Raw genomic sequence first — 20,000 nt, forward strand, 5'->3', positions numbered from 1 at the left:
TTATGTCTGTCCTCACGAATCGAGCGATACACACACACACACACACACACACACACACACACACATTCTCTCTCTCTCTCTCTCTCTCTCTCTCTCTCTCTCTCTCTCTCTCTCTCTCTCTCTATCTATCTATCTATCTCTATCTATCTACCTGTCCATCTATCCATCTATCTATCTATCTATCTATTTATCTATCTATCTATCTATCTATCTATCTATCTATCTATCTATCTATCTATCTATCTATCTATCTATATATATATATATATATATATATATATATATATATATATATATATATATATATATATATATATATATATATATATATATATTTATTTATTTATTTATTTATTTATTTATTTATTCCGAGTCATTATCTACTGTTCTGCGTCGTTTTCACTACTTATCGACAAATAGCCTTTTGAAATTCTAATTAAATATTCTAAAGAAGTATATATTCTAAAATGCAACTAATTCCTTCTTTTGTTATTTCCTCCTCCTCCTCCTCCTCCTCCTCCTCCTCCTCCTCCTCCTCCTCCTCCTTCCCTTCCTCCTCTTCCTCCTCCTCTTTTCTTTCCTCCTACTCTTATTCATCTTTCCATCAATCATCCTCAATTTCCGCCACTTCTTCGATTCTTCATTATTCTTGCTCTTTTATCTCATCCTTCCCTCAGAGCTCCTCCTCTTGGTCCCCTCGAAACAAATAAATATCAAGTCACAAGCTGAACCCGCGCTACAGCTGGGCCAGATAGCACCACAAAATATTCATCCCTGGAAAGACCAACAACTCGATGTGGCATTTGGAAGTGGAGGCATCTGATCTCCCTCTCACCCTTCGATCTCGCTCCCCTTTCCTGCATGTCTCTCCCTCACGACTCAGCGCCACGAACAAGCTCTCAAGAAGCGTATCGTGGCTGATTATGTCTGGTTAACGTACGATCACAGCACGTTTCTTATCGAGAGCATGGGGAAGACGACAGGTTTGGAAGAGCGTTCAGTGGCTTCCTTTGAGAGAGGGCAGGGTGCTTCCGTGCCCTCTTATCCCCGTGAGTCATGATTAAGTGAAGACGCTTTTTTTTTCATACCATGTGGACTTTTCACGGGAATTTCTGGGCTAAGGGGATACTTTTTGGGGTATCTCCTATCTCAAAGCCCACCCGCTAGGAAACCGTTTCCCCGAGTGAGGAAGCCTAACCTACACTCGGACCGTGGACAGGATTCGAACCCGTGCGCTTGGAGACCCCTCGGACCCCAAAGCGCGCATGGTGGGAGAAAGAAGACAAATGACTACTATTAAGTTGAAATTTAGTACTGGTGCGAGAACACGTTAATACGATGAGGGATGGTGAATATGATACGCGCACTCAGATGCTCTTAAGTCACTACTGAGTCCCGTGGTCGCGATAAGAGGCAGCCATCAAAAGCAGAGCGGCGGTGCTTTGGTGCTGCTATTGTGTCCGTGGCTCAAGTGCTGGTGACCTTGACGGCAGTGTGTCAGGGAGTGTTTTCTGACTCAAGTTATGGCGGTCCGATAATCGAGGCGGCGCTCTCACCCCCGACAAAAGGGGAGGAGGAGGAGGAGGAGGAGGAGGAGGAGGAGGAGGAGGAGGAAGAGGAGGAAGAGGAAGAGGAAGAGGAAGAGGAAGAGGAAGAGGAAGAGGAAGAGGAGGAGGAGGAGGAGGAGGAGGAGGAGGAGGAGGAGGAGGAGGAGGAGAAGGAGGAATTAGAGGGAAAATAAATAATAAGAGGAGGAAGAATTAACTTAGTACTAATTTAGGAGCTAATGCTTGAAAAGTATGAGTTACGTGTTTTCCGACAGTGATGTAGCCTTTGTGTGCTGTGTGGCCGCCAGCGGGCAGTCAAGGAGTCATAAAAGCCACTAGTACTCTGAGTACAGTTCCAGGCAGCTGTGTGGACATGCCACCCCGTGTTCGCTCATTACTCATCTTTGTTTGAGTAACGTTCTTGCACGCAACAATATGTATCACATGTCTTTGACAGGTGGTTAGGTTCCAGTGCAGAAAAAAAAACACTGGCTCTTTCGCTCTCCTTTCCCTCTTGTCTGTCGAATTGACTTCCTTCCACAAAGCAATTTTTAATCTTGCCGCTTTTCTCTATCTTCTATTTTTGTTACATCTCGTTCTTTTCTTCTTTCTTGAGATATCATGCCTTTAGGATCCAGCCACGTGTTACTATTCCTATACACGTGACCATTTCACCTAACAAGACTTAAGGTATATACAGTTTTCCTGTTGAATCTTAAAGTTATATGCTTGTTCAGCTATGCATGTTATTCCTGACATCACGCATTCCTTAACTTTACATTCTGCAATCTTAGTCTGGCCAGTGTTTCTGTCCAACTCCTTCCTAAACAAGAGTAATACTACATTATATACATTGATTCTTCGTCTTTCTCCTCAAGGAAGTACTGCTACATGAAGAAAACCTCTCCTCACGGTTTAAAGTCTACGAAAAACCCCACGTGTCACTCCTGTCACACTTCTAATGTCAAATTCAAGGACAGTTTTTCTTTTTTTTTTTCTTTTATTCATGACGTGCGCTGTAACAGTACACGGCTTTGAGTAATTCCCTGACATTCCGTAGTTTCATATATCGGATACTTCAGCTTCTCACGCACACACACCGAGCAACATGGACGTTATTGTATAATCTCTCTCTCTCTCTCTCTCTCTCTCTCTCTCTCTCTCTCTCTCTCTCTCTCTCTCTCTCTCTCTCTCTCTCTCTCTCTCTCTCTCTCTCTCTCTCTCTCTCTCTCTCTCTCTCTCTCTCTCTCTCTCTCTCTCTCTCTCTCTCTCTCTCTCTCTCTCTCTCTATATATATATATATATATATATATATATATATATATATATATATATATACGTATATATACACACACACACACATATATATATATATATATATATATATATATATATATATATATATATATATATATATATATATATATATATATATATATATATATATATATATATATATATATATATATATATATATATATATATATATATATATATATATATATATATATATATATATATAGATAGAGAGAGAGAGAGAGAGAGAGAGAGAGAGAGAGAGAGAGAGAGAGAGAGAGAGAGAGAGAGAGAGAGAGAGAGAGAGAGAGGGGAGGCTGCACAAATCTTAGTAATGCAATAACTACACGCAGGGGCCGAATACTGTATAATGCTAAGTGTTCCCGCGGCAGGCACAATTTTCTACTCTTTTCTAGTTTCAATAGCAGTTTCCATTATAGGTATGTGTAATCAATTAGTTAATATTGTTTTGTGCATTATTATCATGATCATAATAACCATCATCATTATAGTCATCATTATCATCATCATCATTTTGAGATACATGTTCCATTCCTGCATCAGTAATCTGAGGATATCTTGCCAAGCTACACTGCTATGTGCAATCAGAGTTTAAGGTCCTCTAGTTTCGAAGCTATTCCATATATCTTCATCCACGTTTTTCTTTTTCTTTTTTTTCTGGACTACACACTGACAATTTTCTTTCTTGTAAACATTTAAAACCTTTCATCTATCTATTCTGGTTCTTCCTTCCTTCCTTTCTTCCTTCCTTCCTTCCTTCCTTCCTCTGCACGCGGTAACACCTTCACACCATCCATATGTCTTGGTCACCAGCCTAATGTGTTGCACAAAGTATTACATTCTTGTGCATGGATTTTTCTCAGTGTGAACCATCTCTCTGTTCATCGACCGATCGACCCAGCTGTCTACGTGTACCAGGTTCTTCGAATATAAAGTATGAATGTTCTAACATCCCTCGGCTCTTCCGTGTCCTGCTTATCCATGCACCCTTTTACCTGCTGGCCCCAGCTCCGCCATCCCTCACTTCCTGCTCCTCATCTCTCTCTTCGCTTCAGCTCTCCTAACCGTGGCCGGGTAAATTCCCACTCCAACGATGATATGGAGAAAAAAAGGTCTACTGTTTCTACAGGAAAAATCGAAATTATTTCTATCACGATTGCACAACATTATGGTTTTGAGCAGTGGCAGCGAGGAACCTGAACTTTATCGGAAAATCTTTGTTTTGCCCTCTCCAGCTCTCCACTTACCCTCCTTTATCCTCCCCTGCTCTCCACTTAACCAATAGTTCCCAATAAAGGTACTGGTTTGACATTTGGAGATTTGGTATATAAGCATGCTCCGAGAAGCGATAGGGCAAAGGTCGTTTTGGTGGGTGAGTGTTTGGATGGGTGTGTGTGGGTGTGTTAGTGTGCGCGCCCTCGTCACTAAAACGAAAATGAGCTCTTCCCCATGCACCTGTATTTTAATAACAGATGAGCGAGAAAGTAGGGAAAAGCTGACACGTTAGCTACCACCGAGGACTCCCTAACACCAAAGCACTCAATACAGTCTGCGCAAGTGGAAGACAGGCCGTCCCTCTCCCTCCACTGCTAATACCTTAAAATAGAAAAGTGAATTTGGATTATACATGCATGCACTCGTGGACATTGATCTGATATCTAATCGCTAACACACACACACACACACACACACACACACACACACACACACACACACACACACACACACACACACACACACACACACACACACACACACACACACACACACACACACACACACACACACACACACACACACACACACACACAAAATTACTAAGGAACTATGCATCGGCCGGTCTCTGTTATAAGTATTCCGATACTTTTAGAAATATCTATTTCGTTTGTAAGAGTGTAAAAGCAAACCTGCCATCCACAAGTTATAAATAAAGTCGAGAAAGTTTGGTCGTGGCAATCCTGGAGAAGGAACGGTGGAAATACTACAGTCAAAAGTTTCACCAATACGCACTCCTCCAATATCATGGATACTATCACTGAATCGCAAAATACATCACGATTTCATCCTTTATGGTGCTCTGTGAATGAATCCGTCAACAGTATTCAGTAGTGGGAGCATTTTGGTTTACTGCAGGAGCTTGTATATAGATGAAAAAATCCAGCCTTCGCTAACCATGGGGGCGGGTAAAAATCAGTGACCAATCGAGCTTCCAGGGAAACTTCTACAAGCCGGTCATTCATGTGTCCTGTAATAAAGGCTACAAGCACTATGGGATTAAGAATATCATTCATTAACGACCGTAGAAACCCTAACACTCCCTTGTCCCCTTTTCATTAATTTGCATTACTCAGTGATGCCAAATATTCCCACACAAGTCTTGATTCCTGAAAGGTTGGCAAAATAAGATTCTGGGCTTGTCCCTCCCTCTCCTCCTCCCTCTGACTATTTCATGTCTACAATCAAAATTCTTCGTAATGATGTTTTCCATGCCCTTGCTGGCCTAAACCCTCGGAAGGCTTATGGACCTGATGGGGTCCCTCCTATTGTTCTCAAAAACTGTGCTTCTGTGCTTGCACCTTGCCTGGCCAAACTCTTCCAACTTTGTCTATCGACTTCTACCTTTCCTTCCTGCTGGAAGTTCGCCTACATTCAGCCTGTTCCTAAAAAGGGTGACCGTTCTAACCCCTCAAACTACCGTCCTATAGCTTTAATCTCTTGCTTGTCTAAAGTTTTTGAATCTATCACTTCACAATCTTCTGTCTGATCGCCAGTATGGCTTCCGTCAAGGTCGCTCTACTGGTGATCTTCTGGCTTTCCTTACTGAGTCTTGTTCATCCTCTTTTAGAGATTTCGGTGAAACTTTTGCTGTTGCGTTAGACATATCAAGAGCTTTTGATAGTCTGGCATAAAGCTTTGATTTCAAAACTGCCCTCTTACGGCTTCTATCCTTCTCTCTGCAACTTTATCTCATGTTTCCTTTCCGACTGCTCTATTGCTGCTGTGGTAGACGGCTACTGTTCTTCTCCTAAACCTATTAATAGTGGTGTTCCTCAAGGTTCTGTCCTGTCACCCACTCTCTTTCTATTATTCATTAATGACCTTCTTAACCAAACTTCTTGCCCTATCCACTCCTACGCTGATGATACCACCCTACATCTTTCCACGTTCTTTCAGAGACGTCCAACCCTTCAGGAAATTAACAGATCACGCGGGGACGCCACGGAACGCCTGACTTCCGATCTTTCTAAAATTTCCGATTGGGGCAGAGAAAATCTAGTAGTTTTCAATGCCTCAAAACTCAATTCCTCCATCTATCAACTCGACACAACCTTCCAGACAACTATCCCTCTTCTTCAATGACACTCAACTGTCTCCTCTTCCACAATGAATATCCTCGGTCTGTCCTTTGCTCATAATCTTAACTGGAAACTTCACATCTCATCTCTTGCTAAAACAGCTTCTATGAAGTTAGGTGTTCTGAGGCGTCTCCGCCAGTTTTTCTCGCCCCTCCAACTGCTTACTCTGTATAAGGGCCTTATCCGTCCCTGTATGGAGTACTCTTCGCATGTTTGGGGGGGTTCCAGTCACACAGCTTTGCTTGATAGGGTGGAATCGAAAGCTCTTCGTCTCATCAACTCCCTCCTCTGACTAACTGTCTTCAGTCTCTTTCTCACCGCCGAAATGTTGCATCCCTTTCTATATTTTATCGCTATTTTCATGGTAACTGTTCTACTGATCTTGCTAACTGCATGCCTCCCTCCTCCTGCGGCCACGCTGCACAAGGCTTTCTTCTTCCTCTCATCCCTATTCTGTCCAACTCTCTAATGCAAGAGTTAACCAGTACGCTCAATCATTCATCCCTTTCACTGGTAAACTCTGGAACTCCCTCCCTGCATCTGTATTTCCGAATTCCTACAACTTGTCTTCTTTTAAGAGGGAGGTATCGAGGCATTTGCTCCCCTAATTCTGGCTGACGGTTTTGGCACTTTTTGTACTTTTTGGAGAGCCAGCGCTCAAGTGGGTTTTTTTCTAACTTTCTTTTTTTTGCCCTTGGCTCTTCCCTACATAAAAAAGAAAAAAAAAGTATTGAAGTATTTAAAAACCACACACACACACACACACACACACACACACACACACACACACACACACACACACACACACACACACACACACACACACACACACACACACACACACACACACACACATATATATATATATATATATATATATAGAGAGAGAGAGAGAGAGAGAGAGAGAGAGAGAGAGAGAGAGAGAGAGAGAGAGAGAGAGAGAGAGAGAGAGAGAGATAGAATGGTCACTGCTTCACTGGGAACGGTTTCTGATAGGCTGGGAGTCGTGGGCGGCATGTTTTGGTGTTGTTCTCTCGAGGCGTTGAATCATTCGTCCGCACAAACATCGACGTCACTTTTTTCTTCATTGTTGCTTCCACGAAAGTGACGCAAAGTATTACAGTTCCATAAATACGACGAATTTCGAACCTTCATCCGTCTTCATCAACAGAATCTACTTAGAAAAATTTAGGTCTTTATAATGATATCTTTATTCTGTTTTTTTTTTTTCGAATATGGATGACGAAAACTGGTCAAGAATAAACATATAAAAGGATAAGTTGGGACTATCTATACATATTTTGTTATATTTTCAGGATCGTTATTTAACTGCATGTCTATGATTCCAACGGTCTGTTTATGATAACGCAGTGGACTCAGAGATGGAGAATACAATGCCGGAAACTTTCTATACACACCTATACACGCCCTAATGCTTCGTCGTTTACAGGTGTGGACATTAGGTATGATTGATTCAATGAATAGCAACGATTGCAATAGTTTGTCTACAATAATGGAGACGATTCGGAAAGCAGAGGATAATCCGATGCTAGAACTTCCTTTAATTAGTTGCTTACATAAATTTCGACATTTTATTCCTGATGAGAGCCTTGGCTTGTCAAGACAGGGTACAGACGGTACAAAATATCCAGGTAAACATTTTTTTTTCTGAAACAAAGGAAGACCCAGCAACGATTGATTTACTCCTCCAAGTCAGGCAATAGCTACCATGGCCTGTGTCCCGCCATTGTATCCCGTTCAGGTTGTCACATAATATGGACTCAAAGAGGAGCGAGCGACCTACATGTCCTCCACCAGCAGAATGATGTACCTGGATCCATCACCCACAGTACCTCGCAAAAGGATACAACGGCGTCTGTGTGTGGTATCAACATCTTGATCACGCAGGTGCCGTTTATATCATATTCGCCTAACAACGCTTCTTTATATTTTTCAGACTCTACACAATATAGGGAAGTAAAATGAATTCAAAATACTTTTGTAATCTGGTTTAGGTTAAATAGCGTGCACATTCTTCATCTGGCTGCGGGGACCACATGATTTAAAAAAAAAAAATAGCATTTCACGGAGAAAAAGTATAGATAATGGTAGTCGCAAACAAAGATGGTGATTTTGCCACAAAATACGTCAAGAGCTGCCCGCGTGCTGAAATCAACCACCGTTCGTAGAATGACACTTTGTGTATAATCTAATCATCCTACCATTTTCCTTTCCATGTGATAAAATCTTTCCCCAAAACTTACTGAAACCCGTAACATCACTCTAGTATAGGAAAAGTTGGCCTTCATACATTACAATCATACCCATCCTGTGAACACTGTGGTCTGTATATATATTTCATTATCTTACATCCTTTGACACGTGTCAGCATCAACTGAAGCATATCCCAATAATTCTTTAGTTAAACTCGTCAAGAAGCACACCAGTGTCAGTGCAACTCTCCTTTTCGCTAGATAATCTATGCCAAAACCTTCACTTGTCGGCAGCACATCCGCACACTTGTTAGCGAGGCGCCCATCTCAACGGTGTGCACTTCCATTACTCAAATTAATGATGCATCTAATTACGTCATCTAGCAGATTGACCTACACAGTTCCGTCTCATTCATCATAATCTTCCTCCTATTACTTTTCACGTTGACAGAGGTTGCGCATTTATCCATGTCTACACGTGTCTGTCTGTCTGTTTGACTTACGGCTTGCTGTGCAAATAAATCTTAAGATATCAATTATGGATTTCAATGAGATTCTGAAGAAAGATGATCCAAGAACAGATGAAAAAAAAAAAACATCAAGAAATAAATTAGTGTATGTGAATGTAAGATTTCTTTTCTAAGTTTATCCTAATTCTCTGCGGCGAATGTCAACGAAGAATAATTCAACGATTTACACAACTCTATGTATACGAACACAGTTAGGCACAATCAATACAATCTAAGGTAAACATCTACCGCATTTCAGACTCTTGCAAGACGGTGGATCCGGAATATGGTTTGCAAGTGCCTTCTCAACTTAAGTTTTTACTATCTATCCAAAGTTCTCGGCTCCGCTATATATCCCATACAATAACTTCACTACCGTCTTTATAAGGTTCTGAATGGCTGTTATTACGTGTTTCTATGGGCGTTTTTAGTCACTTTATTATTGACAGTTCTCTATTTACGACATTGTACTTTTTTTTTCATTTTTCTTTTTCTTTTGCCGTGATGTACGTGTGTGTGTGTGTGTGTGTGTGTGTGTGTGTGTGTGTGTGTGTGTGTGTGTGTGTGTGTGTGTGTCCAAGCCTGTATCCGAGTGTGCTGTCACTTTTCACGCCCTTCCAAACGTCAATCATGTTCAATCTCAAGGTTCTTCCAAATTATCTTCCTCTCTTTTCTTCACGAGACACGGTGCGTGCCATGCAATGTTTATATATCATTGAGTATTGACATCTCTGACAGCCTTACTCGCTCACACAGGAAAATAATCTTGTATAACTATATATTATGCAAAATGCGACATTGTTTATTCAGCCATATTGCGTAAATGCAGTAAAATTAATAGATACACACACACACACACACACACACACACACACACAGAGAGAGAGAGAGAGAGAGAGAGAGAGAGAGAGAGAGAGTAAGGGGGGGATCAAGTTGGGAAGAATCATGAAAAATCCCTCTCCACGCTCACGGCTGTCGGTCACCTCTGCGTTGGTCTGATCGATGTTGTCCTGACGATCGCTGTTTGCTGTCGATACCCAGTGCGTGTTGAGATAAAAACAAAGCAAGCATTTATATCACGCTTCGTATCTGTATGTGGGAAATTGAGAGAGAGAGAGAGAGAGAGAGAGAGAGAGAGAGAGAGAGAGAGAGAGAGAGAGATGGAGTGAGGCAAGATGAATGGTGAATGGTGAGGGGAGAGGGGAGGTGAAATGACGCAATGTTATAAAAGCCTCTGTCCCACTGCAGGATAATTGAAGTTAATGATGATTACGTTCTTTTCCATGCAACTTTATCACCACTCTCGTGTTGCTCATTTGTTATCACCATCACCACCACCACCACCACAATCATCATACCCGCTGCTGCTGCCACCGCCACTACTACCACCAGTACCATCACCTCCATCTTCACCGTCGCCTCCCCAAGTCCCACTCTTGCCTACATCGTAATCACATCCCCCCACCACCACCACCACCACCACCGTGAGCTCTGCGTGGTGTGTCGCCAGTCGATATTTCTTTTCTAGGTGACTGTGTGTGTGTGTGTGTGTGTGTGTGTGTGTGTGTGTGTGTGTGTGTGTGTGTGTGTGTGTGTGTGTGTGTGTGTGTGTGTGTGTGTGTGTGTGTGTGTGTGTGTGTGTATGAATATTCGATTGCAATGAGTATTCCATTCCAGCATAATTTCACCAAGCAAACAAACACAAAATTATAAGCACCATAATACTCGAAATAAATGTATATATATATATATATATATATATATATATATATATATATATATATATATATATATATATATATATATATATATATATATATATATATATATATATATATATATATATATATATATATATATATATATATATATATATATATATATATATATATATATATATATATATATATATATATATATATATATATATATATATATATATATATATATATATATATATATATATATATATATATATATGTATATATATAAATAATGTAACAAAATATAACGGTTGATAATAACAAAAACATTATATGTCTTAGTTAAGATAAGCATTACTTAAGGAGATTAAGTTCGCATCACCTTACCTGTCGCTATCCCACAGGTGTCCCGGGTCCCCACGTGGCTGTACCTGGTGGCCACAGTGCTAGGGCTGCTGCCAACACAAGTGCTCAACTGCTACCTGGGCACCACCGTCAGGAGTTTCGACGACGTAGTGTCCCAGTCTTCCTCAGCCTCAGCCACAGCCTGGGGGGTGTTTTCTGTGCAGGTGCGTGCTATTGAGACTATTTGTACTGCTGCTGTTGCTACTTCTACAGCCTCTAGTACTGCTATCGCTATTTCGTGGTGTTATTGTTATTCTTTCTGTGTTGTAGTGTCCTTAGTAACAATTATGCAGAGGACCGTGGTGAGATGAGGCATCACGCGGCAGATCTCCAGGCCTGGTGTTATCTCATGATAATGTGGGAGAGTAAAATATGTAAAATGAAACATTTTATTATATTTTTTTTCCCGTGTCTATAGAACTATTACTGCCACTGTTGTTACTGCTTCTGTTGTTGTTACTACTACTACCACTACTGTAACTACTACTATTACTACCACTGTTACTACTACTGCTCCTGCTACTATTATTACTACTACTACTACTACTACTACTACTACTACTACTACTACTACTACTATTCGTTTTAAAATTAGGAAATTGTAATACGTATAAACAATAATGATAATGATGATGATGATGATCATGATCATGATGATCATAGTAATAATAATAATAATAATAATAATAATAATAATAATAATAATAATAATGATAATAATAATGATATGTTATCATGTCCTTTGTTTTTCCCATACTCCCTTTCTGTCTGACGTCACGTCCTTCCCCTCAGTCCTCGCTCGCCGCCGCCTCAGGCGATACTCTACGCCTCCTGCCTCTCGTTTCGCTCGGTTTACACTTGTTGTGTATTGTGCTACCGTAAATACACTTTCATAATGGAGTCAGGTGTCTCCATGCTACTCCTGTTTTACGACAACTACCACAATGATAATAATAACAATAATAACAATAATAACAACAAGAACAACAACAATAACAATTACAGCTACAGTCTTAAGGTAAAGAGTAGCAGCTAAGTCTGGTCCTTCCACAGGTGTTAATCAGCGTGGGTCTCACCATGTGGGTGGTGCGGCGAGCCAGGATGGAGCTACATAAGACAGTGGCGGCCCAAATGTCAGAGGCGCCGTCGTCATCACACACGCCCACACACTCACCCTCCCACCAGCCTGCCGCCGCCACACCTCCTGACTCCCCTCCTGAAGTGATCACAAACCACCTGGAGAAGGTTACAGGTAGGCCAGGGCGCGTTAAAGGTGCTATGGCTTGTGCTGTGTGTAGCGAGGTAGCGACCTAGGGATCCAGGGGTTCTTTTTCTAGTTTTATTGCTTCATTTTGTACAGTAGTTTCGATATCCCTATTGATTCTTATGGGTACCATTGTTTAGGTAGTATTGTACTATTCGCGGTTTTCTTTTATTTTCTTTTCGCTCATTTTCCCTTGTTTTGTCAGAGGAAAGAACGTAACTTTAAGTGTGATGATTATTACCATGATTATTATAATGATAAAAATAATAACAATAATAATAATAATAATAATAATAATAATAATAATAATAATAATAATAATAATAATAATAATAATAATAATAATAATAATAATGATAATAATGATAATGATAATAATAATAATAATAATAATAATAATAATAATAATAATAATAATAACAATAATAATAATAATAATAATAATAATAATAATAATAATAATAATAATAATGATAATTATTATTATTATTATTATTATTATTATTATTATTATTATAACAATAATAACAAGAATAACAATAATGAAAATAAGAACAACAATGACAATAATGCAATATCAACACGACGAATAATGGAAGAGAGAAAGCAAAGGTAAAAGAAAGGAGAAGAAAGAAAGAAAAAAATAAAAAATATTAACTATAAAAAAAAGAGAAGAAGCGTGAGAGGCACAACACACGTGAGTTCCTTTGATTAATGAAGAAGGTGTTTGTTAATTATGATCCTTTGTTAGTCCTTCATTGTATTTTACGTCATATCAGTTTCATCAATTAAGTTACCTCCTACTCTCCTACCATCTCTCTCTCTCTCTCTCTCTCTCTCTCTCTCTCTGGTAATCCTACAGCTACTGGAACACTGTCTCTATCGTGTTTTATCTCTAATCTCTTTTGTATTGACGCAATGTTTTCTCGGCGGCCCGGCAGTGAAGGGAGGCAAGACGCACGACTGGCTGTGATACGCCGCCGAGCCTGAGACTCTGAGACCCACCGCTGCACACAACACCGACTGCACCAGCAGACCCACATGCATGCACACACCTCCCTCTCTCTCTCTCTCTCTCTCTCTCTCTCTCTCTCTCTCTCTCTCTCTCGAAGATGGCCTTGACGCTCTCACAGCCTTCAATTTTTTTCTTTATCTTGTTAGTTTTATTTTTTTTTCGTTGCCTGTGTGTGTGTGTGTGTGTGTGTGTGTGTGTGTGTGTGTGTGTGTGTGTGTGTGTGTGTGTGTGTGTGTGTGTGTGTGTGTGTAGTAGCGGTATGATACTTATTGTTCACACTCACGCTCCCTAAAGCCTAATGAGATCCCATCCCCAAGAGACATTGTTCTCGTTCACATTATTTACACACACATTCACATCATTTTCACCTCACCTGACTCACCACAATATCACACGACGGCCGGCCTCACCCACTCTCGCGTGCACGGGGACCTGTAGGTTTGTTTCCTTCCCTTTGATCGTCTCAGCATGTGTACACTCAAGAAAATCAACGAGTACGTGCAGTGAGCGGGACTCAAACCCCTTCAAACCTGTTCTCTGTTGAGCATTAGTTATTCATTCATAAATTATTGCTCTGCTCGCTATTTTGGTAGGAAGGTGTGTGTGTGTGTGCCTGTGTCCCCTTCCCTCCCCATGCATGCTTTTCACTGGTCGCCCCAGGGCAGAAAAAGGAGTGCGTGTTATAATGAACAAGCCAGTCAGTGTATTGTTATTTTTATGAAGTTATCTTTAAGAAGTATGTAGCACCAACGGACAATAATTTACGCTAAGAAAGTTTTTATTATGAGGTTTTTGGTTTTTCTTCCTTCGTGTGTTTCAAGACTTTCTTTGTCCCCATTTTGTTGGTGGTATTTGATGTGTGTGTGTGTGTGTGTGTGTGTGTGTGTGTGTGTGTGTGTGTGTGTGTGTGTGTGTGTGTGTGTGTGTGTGTGTGTGTGTGTGTGTGTGTGTGTGTGTGTGTGTGTGTGTGTGTGTGTGTGTGTGTGTGTGTGTGTGTGTGTGTGTGTGTGTGTGTGTGTGTGTGTGTGTGTGTGTGTGTGTGTGTGTGTGTGTGTGTGTGTGTGTGTGTGTGTGTGTGTGTGTGTGTGTGTGTGTGTGTGTGCATACCTCATTCTTCTGCTGTTGCCGTTGTTGTTGTTGTTGCTGTTATTGTTGTTATTGTTGTTATTGTTTCATTTTCTTATGTTTTTTTTTTTTTTTTTTTTTTGTAGTTTTAAGACTCAACTGACGTCAGTGTTTGCTTGCTCAAAGTATCATACGTAGTGAACAACAGCAACACAACTATGCATTTTTAACTTTTTATTTGAACTGCATGTTAAAATCAATGGACAGTGTGATATTTTTGGACACTTGGAATACTTCTCTTTTACAGTATCTACATAAATATGCATTTGAGATTTATAATAAGGATCTAATGGTCGCTAATTGAAGATCATTGAACATTAGTTTTGTTCGGACAATGACTTTGATTTTTTCAGGTGTAAATTATGGCTATGATGGCGACGGTGAGGGAGGTGTTAGAGCGGACGATGAACTAATTCTGGCTGACGGTGTCTCTCCCAGCACCTCTCCCAGCCCCTCCACTCATTCCTACTCCACCTCCACCACCTACTCCTACTCCACCTCCACCACCACCACCACCACCACCACCACCACCACCTCCCGCAGGAACTCGGACGACGACATTCTCATTCTTCTTGAGCACCCTGCGTGAGGCTTCCCTGGCCAAGCGGCGACACCATTTGTTCGGCAAACGACTCCTGGGGAGCCATCAAGTCGCGCCACTCCCACCTCTACCCAACAACGCCCACGGCCAGACATCCTCCGCACACATTCCAGACAAACAACACACAGAACAAAGTAATAATAGAGAGAGAGGCAAGCGGTGCAAGAGCGCGAGGAAGCGAAACTTGGCCCGCCGAGTCAATGGTACTAATGGCTTGCCGATTGTGTTCCATACCACACTGAGCACGGTGCAGGAGGACGAACACCTGCAGAACTCCACTGCCTCGTGTGACTCTCCTACAGATATTCCGAACCTCGCAGGGGACGCGGGCCATGGCGATTTGGATATGCGCAATGTGAACGAAGGAAACGGTGAGACGCACGTTATTGTGGTGCGAGAAGCGTATCATTCAACCATTGCCGCGGAGGATATTGATTCCTTGCCTCCCCGTCCCTACACTCCAAGCCAATCCACTCCTCCAACACCGAGATTTCCATTCCCTCACTCCACACCAGGACACTCTTCCTACTCATCATCAGAATCTCAGATTTCCACATCGAGACAATCTTCCGATTCCAGCTCGAGACAATCGCCTCCCTCCATCTCTAGGCAGTCACCTCCTTCCACACCACCACAACAATCCCCATTGCACATACAGCCTCACGCCTCGCCATCCACACAGCTGACTGAATCTGCCCCCTCCGCCTGACACACAGCCTCGCAGACCTCAATTCCTCACTCCCTCCACGTCACTGACAGTGGACTGCTTCTAGTTAAGCAAATCTCGTTTCTTCCTTCATTTGCAAACTCAAGTCTCGCCATTCTGACGCCTGTGGTGATCCTGAACAGGACTGTGGTGTTGCTGCCTTCATTGCTGATCCAACAGCTGCTGGTAAACTAGAACGATTTGTTCTGTCTTCAGGAAGTGCCCTGTTTCGCACCGAGACACGTGGACCAGCCGAACAATGCACAAGATGGTACAAGTCGACATTTACAAAGGGTGATAAGGTACATGTAGGCATCGCTTACTCATTTGCTGCACCTCGCGCCACTACATCCATTCACTCGGTCATCAAGTTGCGTGTTTACTATAGACAGATTTTGTCAGTTTTCTTTGAATTTGTAACCAGAATATATTTTTATATTTTCCTACGACAAAGGCATTACAATACGCCATGGGCATGTTGCAAGTATGCCAAAATTCATCCATTGCAACGCTGTATCTATTCCATGACAACAATTCACGCAAATATTTTCAGACAAGTGTTATTTTTTTACGTTCAGATCGTCGCATTAGAAGAAAATGACAAAATCTGTGATGTTGGAATTTCCTCACAAACTGATTGTGGTCAGTGCTCACAGACTCACTCTAAGGTCACTGCATGAGGAGTGGCGAGGGTAATGTGAACGTGCAAGTCACCACCGTCACCGCTCCCTCTCCTGGCTGAGAGGCACACTGATGTTGTCTATCATGTCTCACGTGATGATGTCCACTAAACTTTCCACACCGTCCACTCATGCAATGAAGGGAACGTGCCTACACTTTCACACATATACCTCATTTCACATACAGTAATTCCACAACTTGTAAGTTTTATATTTTCTTTTTCATTATCATTAAAAGCATTCACTGTGATTTTTAGAGATAGAGCAGCGAGAATTTATAAACATGATCAGCAGAAAACACTACTGAAAGAGTAAATCGCCTTAGGAGGGTAACCAGACATGTGTGACGCCAGGATGCGCGGAGCCTCCTGCTCTGCCGTCCAGCGTGACACTGTCACTCGTCCAAGTAAAGGCAGTATAGTAAGTGTCAACTGTGTTGTAATAATAGATCTGTACTTGTAATCTGTAAATATATTTTGTATGCATGTGTAACGTTTATACATACACGCCTTGGACGACAAAACAGCAGAGTACAATATCAATAATTATCAAGTTATTTTTCTACCCTCTTGAGGGCTATACCTACTCGTTTCTCCTTCAACAGACCTGCACACAGCACTCTACTACGCGCTGACGTAAAACACAGGGGAGGATGACGCTACTATTGATATGATTTTCAACATTATATATTTTCATTATTTTTTTTTATTTTATTTATCTATTTTTTGTTTATTCATTTTTTTTTTCTTTTCTTTCATTTTTTTTTTTTTTTTTACTAAAGCCAACACTCAAAGCCTATGATGAAAACCAAGCAACGTGCCAGGCGTGTGAGGGTGGATCAAAGTCTTAATTCTATGAAAGTATACGAAAAATATCATAGGCTTTTTGCCATCAAGGTGACACAAGAACAGCGCCTCACGCACCAAGCGGCGATAGATTAAAGTACGTAATAGCACACAACTATCACATTAGCAGTCACAATGTTTGGTGCTATGACGCCCAGCCATTTATCAGTGTGGGAGAGCATCCTTAGCATCCATGCACAGGCACACCTTGCTTCACTGCCTCAGAACAACAACAAAGAAAGTGGCTCTAAAATGTCTTGTCTCTCGGAGTCGTTTATTTCCTAAAGATTGAACACCAGATCGATATAGGGTACCTTCAAGCCGTCCCGAACACTCAGGTCAACCTCACAGTGAGGCACCGCTCCTGTAACTGCCTGGCGTCAAGCTGCTCACACACGCAACTGATGAACCTCACACAGAACAAGGTGATCTGGATACACTGCAAGTGTATCACTGTATTTATCGCCATTGTCTTGTTTGTAATGGAAGAATAATCTAAAGTAAGATGGTCTTTTTGTTTCAAGATATTCTTATAAATTTGCTGTCTAAAGCTATAAGAATTAATATAAGGAGATAATAACTCATTCTAATTACTCATTTTTTTATTATATACACAAAATCTTACATTTTCTGAATAAATTTTATCGTCTGGGAAATATCATTCTGATGCCCTTACCACAGAGTCACCGAGAAAGTGAAGGTGCGAAAGTCAGGTGAGGTATTACTTCTAACAGAGCGAGAGGAGGAGGACTCAAAGCTCAAGCAAAGTCGAGGAGCGAGGATGCTTTATGTGGTGATGACGCTTGTGTTCGTCTGCAATAACTTCATTCACGTCGTCGGTGCTTATTGAGGATGAAAATGAGACACGCGCGTGAGATAAAACATTAGAAACACACTCATGTTTACTACTCATAATGCTGATAATGTGTCATGAGTGGGCAGGGCGGGGCGGGACGAGGTGGGGCGGGATGTACAACAGGCAGGCAGGTGAACGGATGGGTAAGGGTAAGAGCGGTTCTTTCAGCTCCTTGAAGTCGAACTAGATTAGAACTGAGTTACCTTGTGCGGGGATGCCTGGTAATGGGAATAAGCTTCGTAGGGATTCTCTTTGTAGGGCGGGAAGTGGCCCACGGTGGGATCGGGTGAGTAAGCGTGAACCATTTCTGGCAAGTGTCCGATTGAGTCGTACAGAGCGAGGGAGGAAGCTCGGACCAGATCGTGGCTGGACTGCGGGCGTGACAGAGGACGAATGTGTACTGACTCCCTGGCAGACGCCCGCACCATGAGGTAAGTCTTAGGCACAAATATCGCCACCAGCACGCACGTGGCTGTTCCCGCCAGGCCGAGGCACACACATGCCTCACCCCACACCGGCGGTAGAATCATGAAAAGCGTGGCCCACGAGACCCACACCCCCGTGATGAGCAGCGTCGCTATAAAGAACAACAAACCCTCGTGGTAATTACGGCGGGAACGGACAGTAAAGGGCGAGACGAACAATTGTAACATGAGGAGGAACATGATGTAACCCTGAGCGATAAGGAAGTAGAGGCGCTCGCCGGAACAGGAGTAAAGAACACCCCCTTCTGGCGGCGTCTTCGTGAGGAAGGTCTGCGGTGGCGTCATTACCCACTGCTGCACGCCGAGCCCGGCCTGCACGCTCACCATGAAGAAGAGCAACGCTGTCTGTACCAAACCACTCACGTGGCCGACGAGTCTGCGGCAGGAGAGTGAGGCTGTACTCTTCTCAGAGTTCAACTGATTATACTTTTCTACAGGATCTGAATATTGGCACTGATACTTGGCGGTGGTGTAACTCTCTACTGTATTACTTGAGTGAGCTTATACTCTATGGCAATGGTTCTTAATCTGAGGGGCGCGTGCCCCCTCCTAGAGGGGCATCAGTAATTTCCAAGAGGGGCGTGAGCCATAGGGAAAAGACAGGAAATTCTCTAATTATATTTGTCATTCTCTGGACGAGAACATGGTCATGTAATGAGAAGTTTATGAAAAGTGCAAAAGTATTGCCGTTTCTTTAAAGTCTGGGAGGAATTGTATTCATAGATGCAAGGGAAGCAGGGAGGGATGGACACATTTTTAGATAGGGCGTGGTAGTAAAATGTTAAGAACCACTGTTCTGAGGCATTGTCAATTAATGAAGAAAATAATGTTCGGTTCCTTATATATTTCAATGAAGGGGCTGAACTTCATATTGGGAAAGATGCAAAAGGAGGGTCCTCTCCATCGTGCCAATACTGAGGTGGGAGACCCGCCTGCAGTGGAGGGGTATACAGGTTATAATAATAAAATTACGACTAAAGATTCTGCCTATGTATGTGGTCACTTTCTTTATCATATGATCCACAGACTCATGAGACATTCAAAGATTTGCAGTGCCTCTAAATGAATATACGAAGGATGTATCTCTTTCGAAAAACTGTTCATTAAAACCACCCCGCCACCTGGAGGGACTGAACCTACTGTACATTTCATTTATCAAAGGAGTGTGCTAACCGCTACACTACTTGTGGTCCCAAGCCTACAATACTCATGCGTCAAGAAAACACCAACTCACTGGTCTAGCACTGTAAAAATGTACATGCATTACAAATCGTGCTTCAAACTGACAGAGGGACAACATACCCTTCAGAGTCCGCCGTGGCCAGCATGAGGGAGCGGGCGAGCAGGATCGCCAGCATTATCGCGTAGGACAG

The 20,000-nt window shown here is 42.0% G+C and overlaps 2 protein-coding genes across 4 annotated transcripts in view; one reads left to right on the forward strand and one right to left on the reverse strand.

Annotated features, from left to right (window-relative positions):
• Positions 1-17,215, forward strand: part of LOC123505329 (transmembrane protein 64-like) — a 27,927-nt gene extending 10,712 nt beyond the window's left edge. For 2 of the 3 annotated variants that reach the window (XM_045256519.1, XM_045256518.1), the window contains 3 exons: positions 11,050-11,214; positions 12,104-12,302; positions 14,808-17,215. In XM_045256519.1, coding sequence (XP_045112454.1) covers positions 11,050-11,214; positions 12,104-12,302; positions 14,808-15,043 — 600 coding nt within the window. In that variant the 3' untranslated portion in view covers positions 15,044-17,215. Of the gene's footprint in view, positions 1-11,049; positions 11,215-12,103; positions 12,303-13,255; positions 14,204-14,807 lie in introns of those variants that run through there. The other variant, XM_045256520.1, reaches the window with a different exon arrangement.
• A 658-nt stretch (positions 17,216-17,873) lies between these two features.
• Positions 17,874-20,000, reverse strand: part of LOC123505328 — a 13,380-nt gene continuing 11,253 nt past the window's right edge. The window contains exons 11-12 of the mRNA XM_045256517.1: positions 19,930-20,000; positions 17,874-19,003 (exon numbers count right to left, since the gene is read on the reverse strand). The exon at positions 19,930-20,000 is cut by the window's right edge and continues 150 nt beyond it. Of these exons, the coding sequence (XP_045112452.1) occupies positions 18,331-19,003; positions 19,930-20,000 (744 nt within the window). The 3' untranslated portion in view covers positions 17,874-18,330. The remainder of the gene's footprint in view (positions 19,004-19,929) is intronic.

Source organism: Portunus trituberculatus, chromosome 18 (assembly GCF_017591435.1).
Source record: "Portunus trituberculatus isolate SZX2019 chromosome 18, ASM1759143v1, whole genome shotgun sequence".
In the NCBI taxonomy this organism is placed as follows: domain Eukaryota; kingdom Metazoa; phylum Arthropoda; class Malacostraca; order Decapoda; family Portunidae; genus Portunus; species Portunus trituberculatus.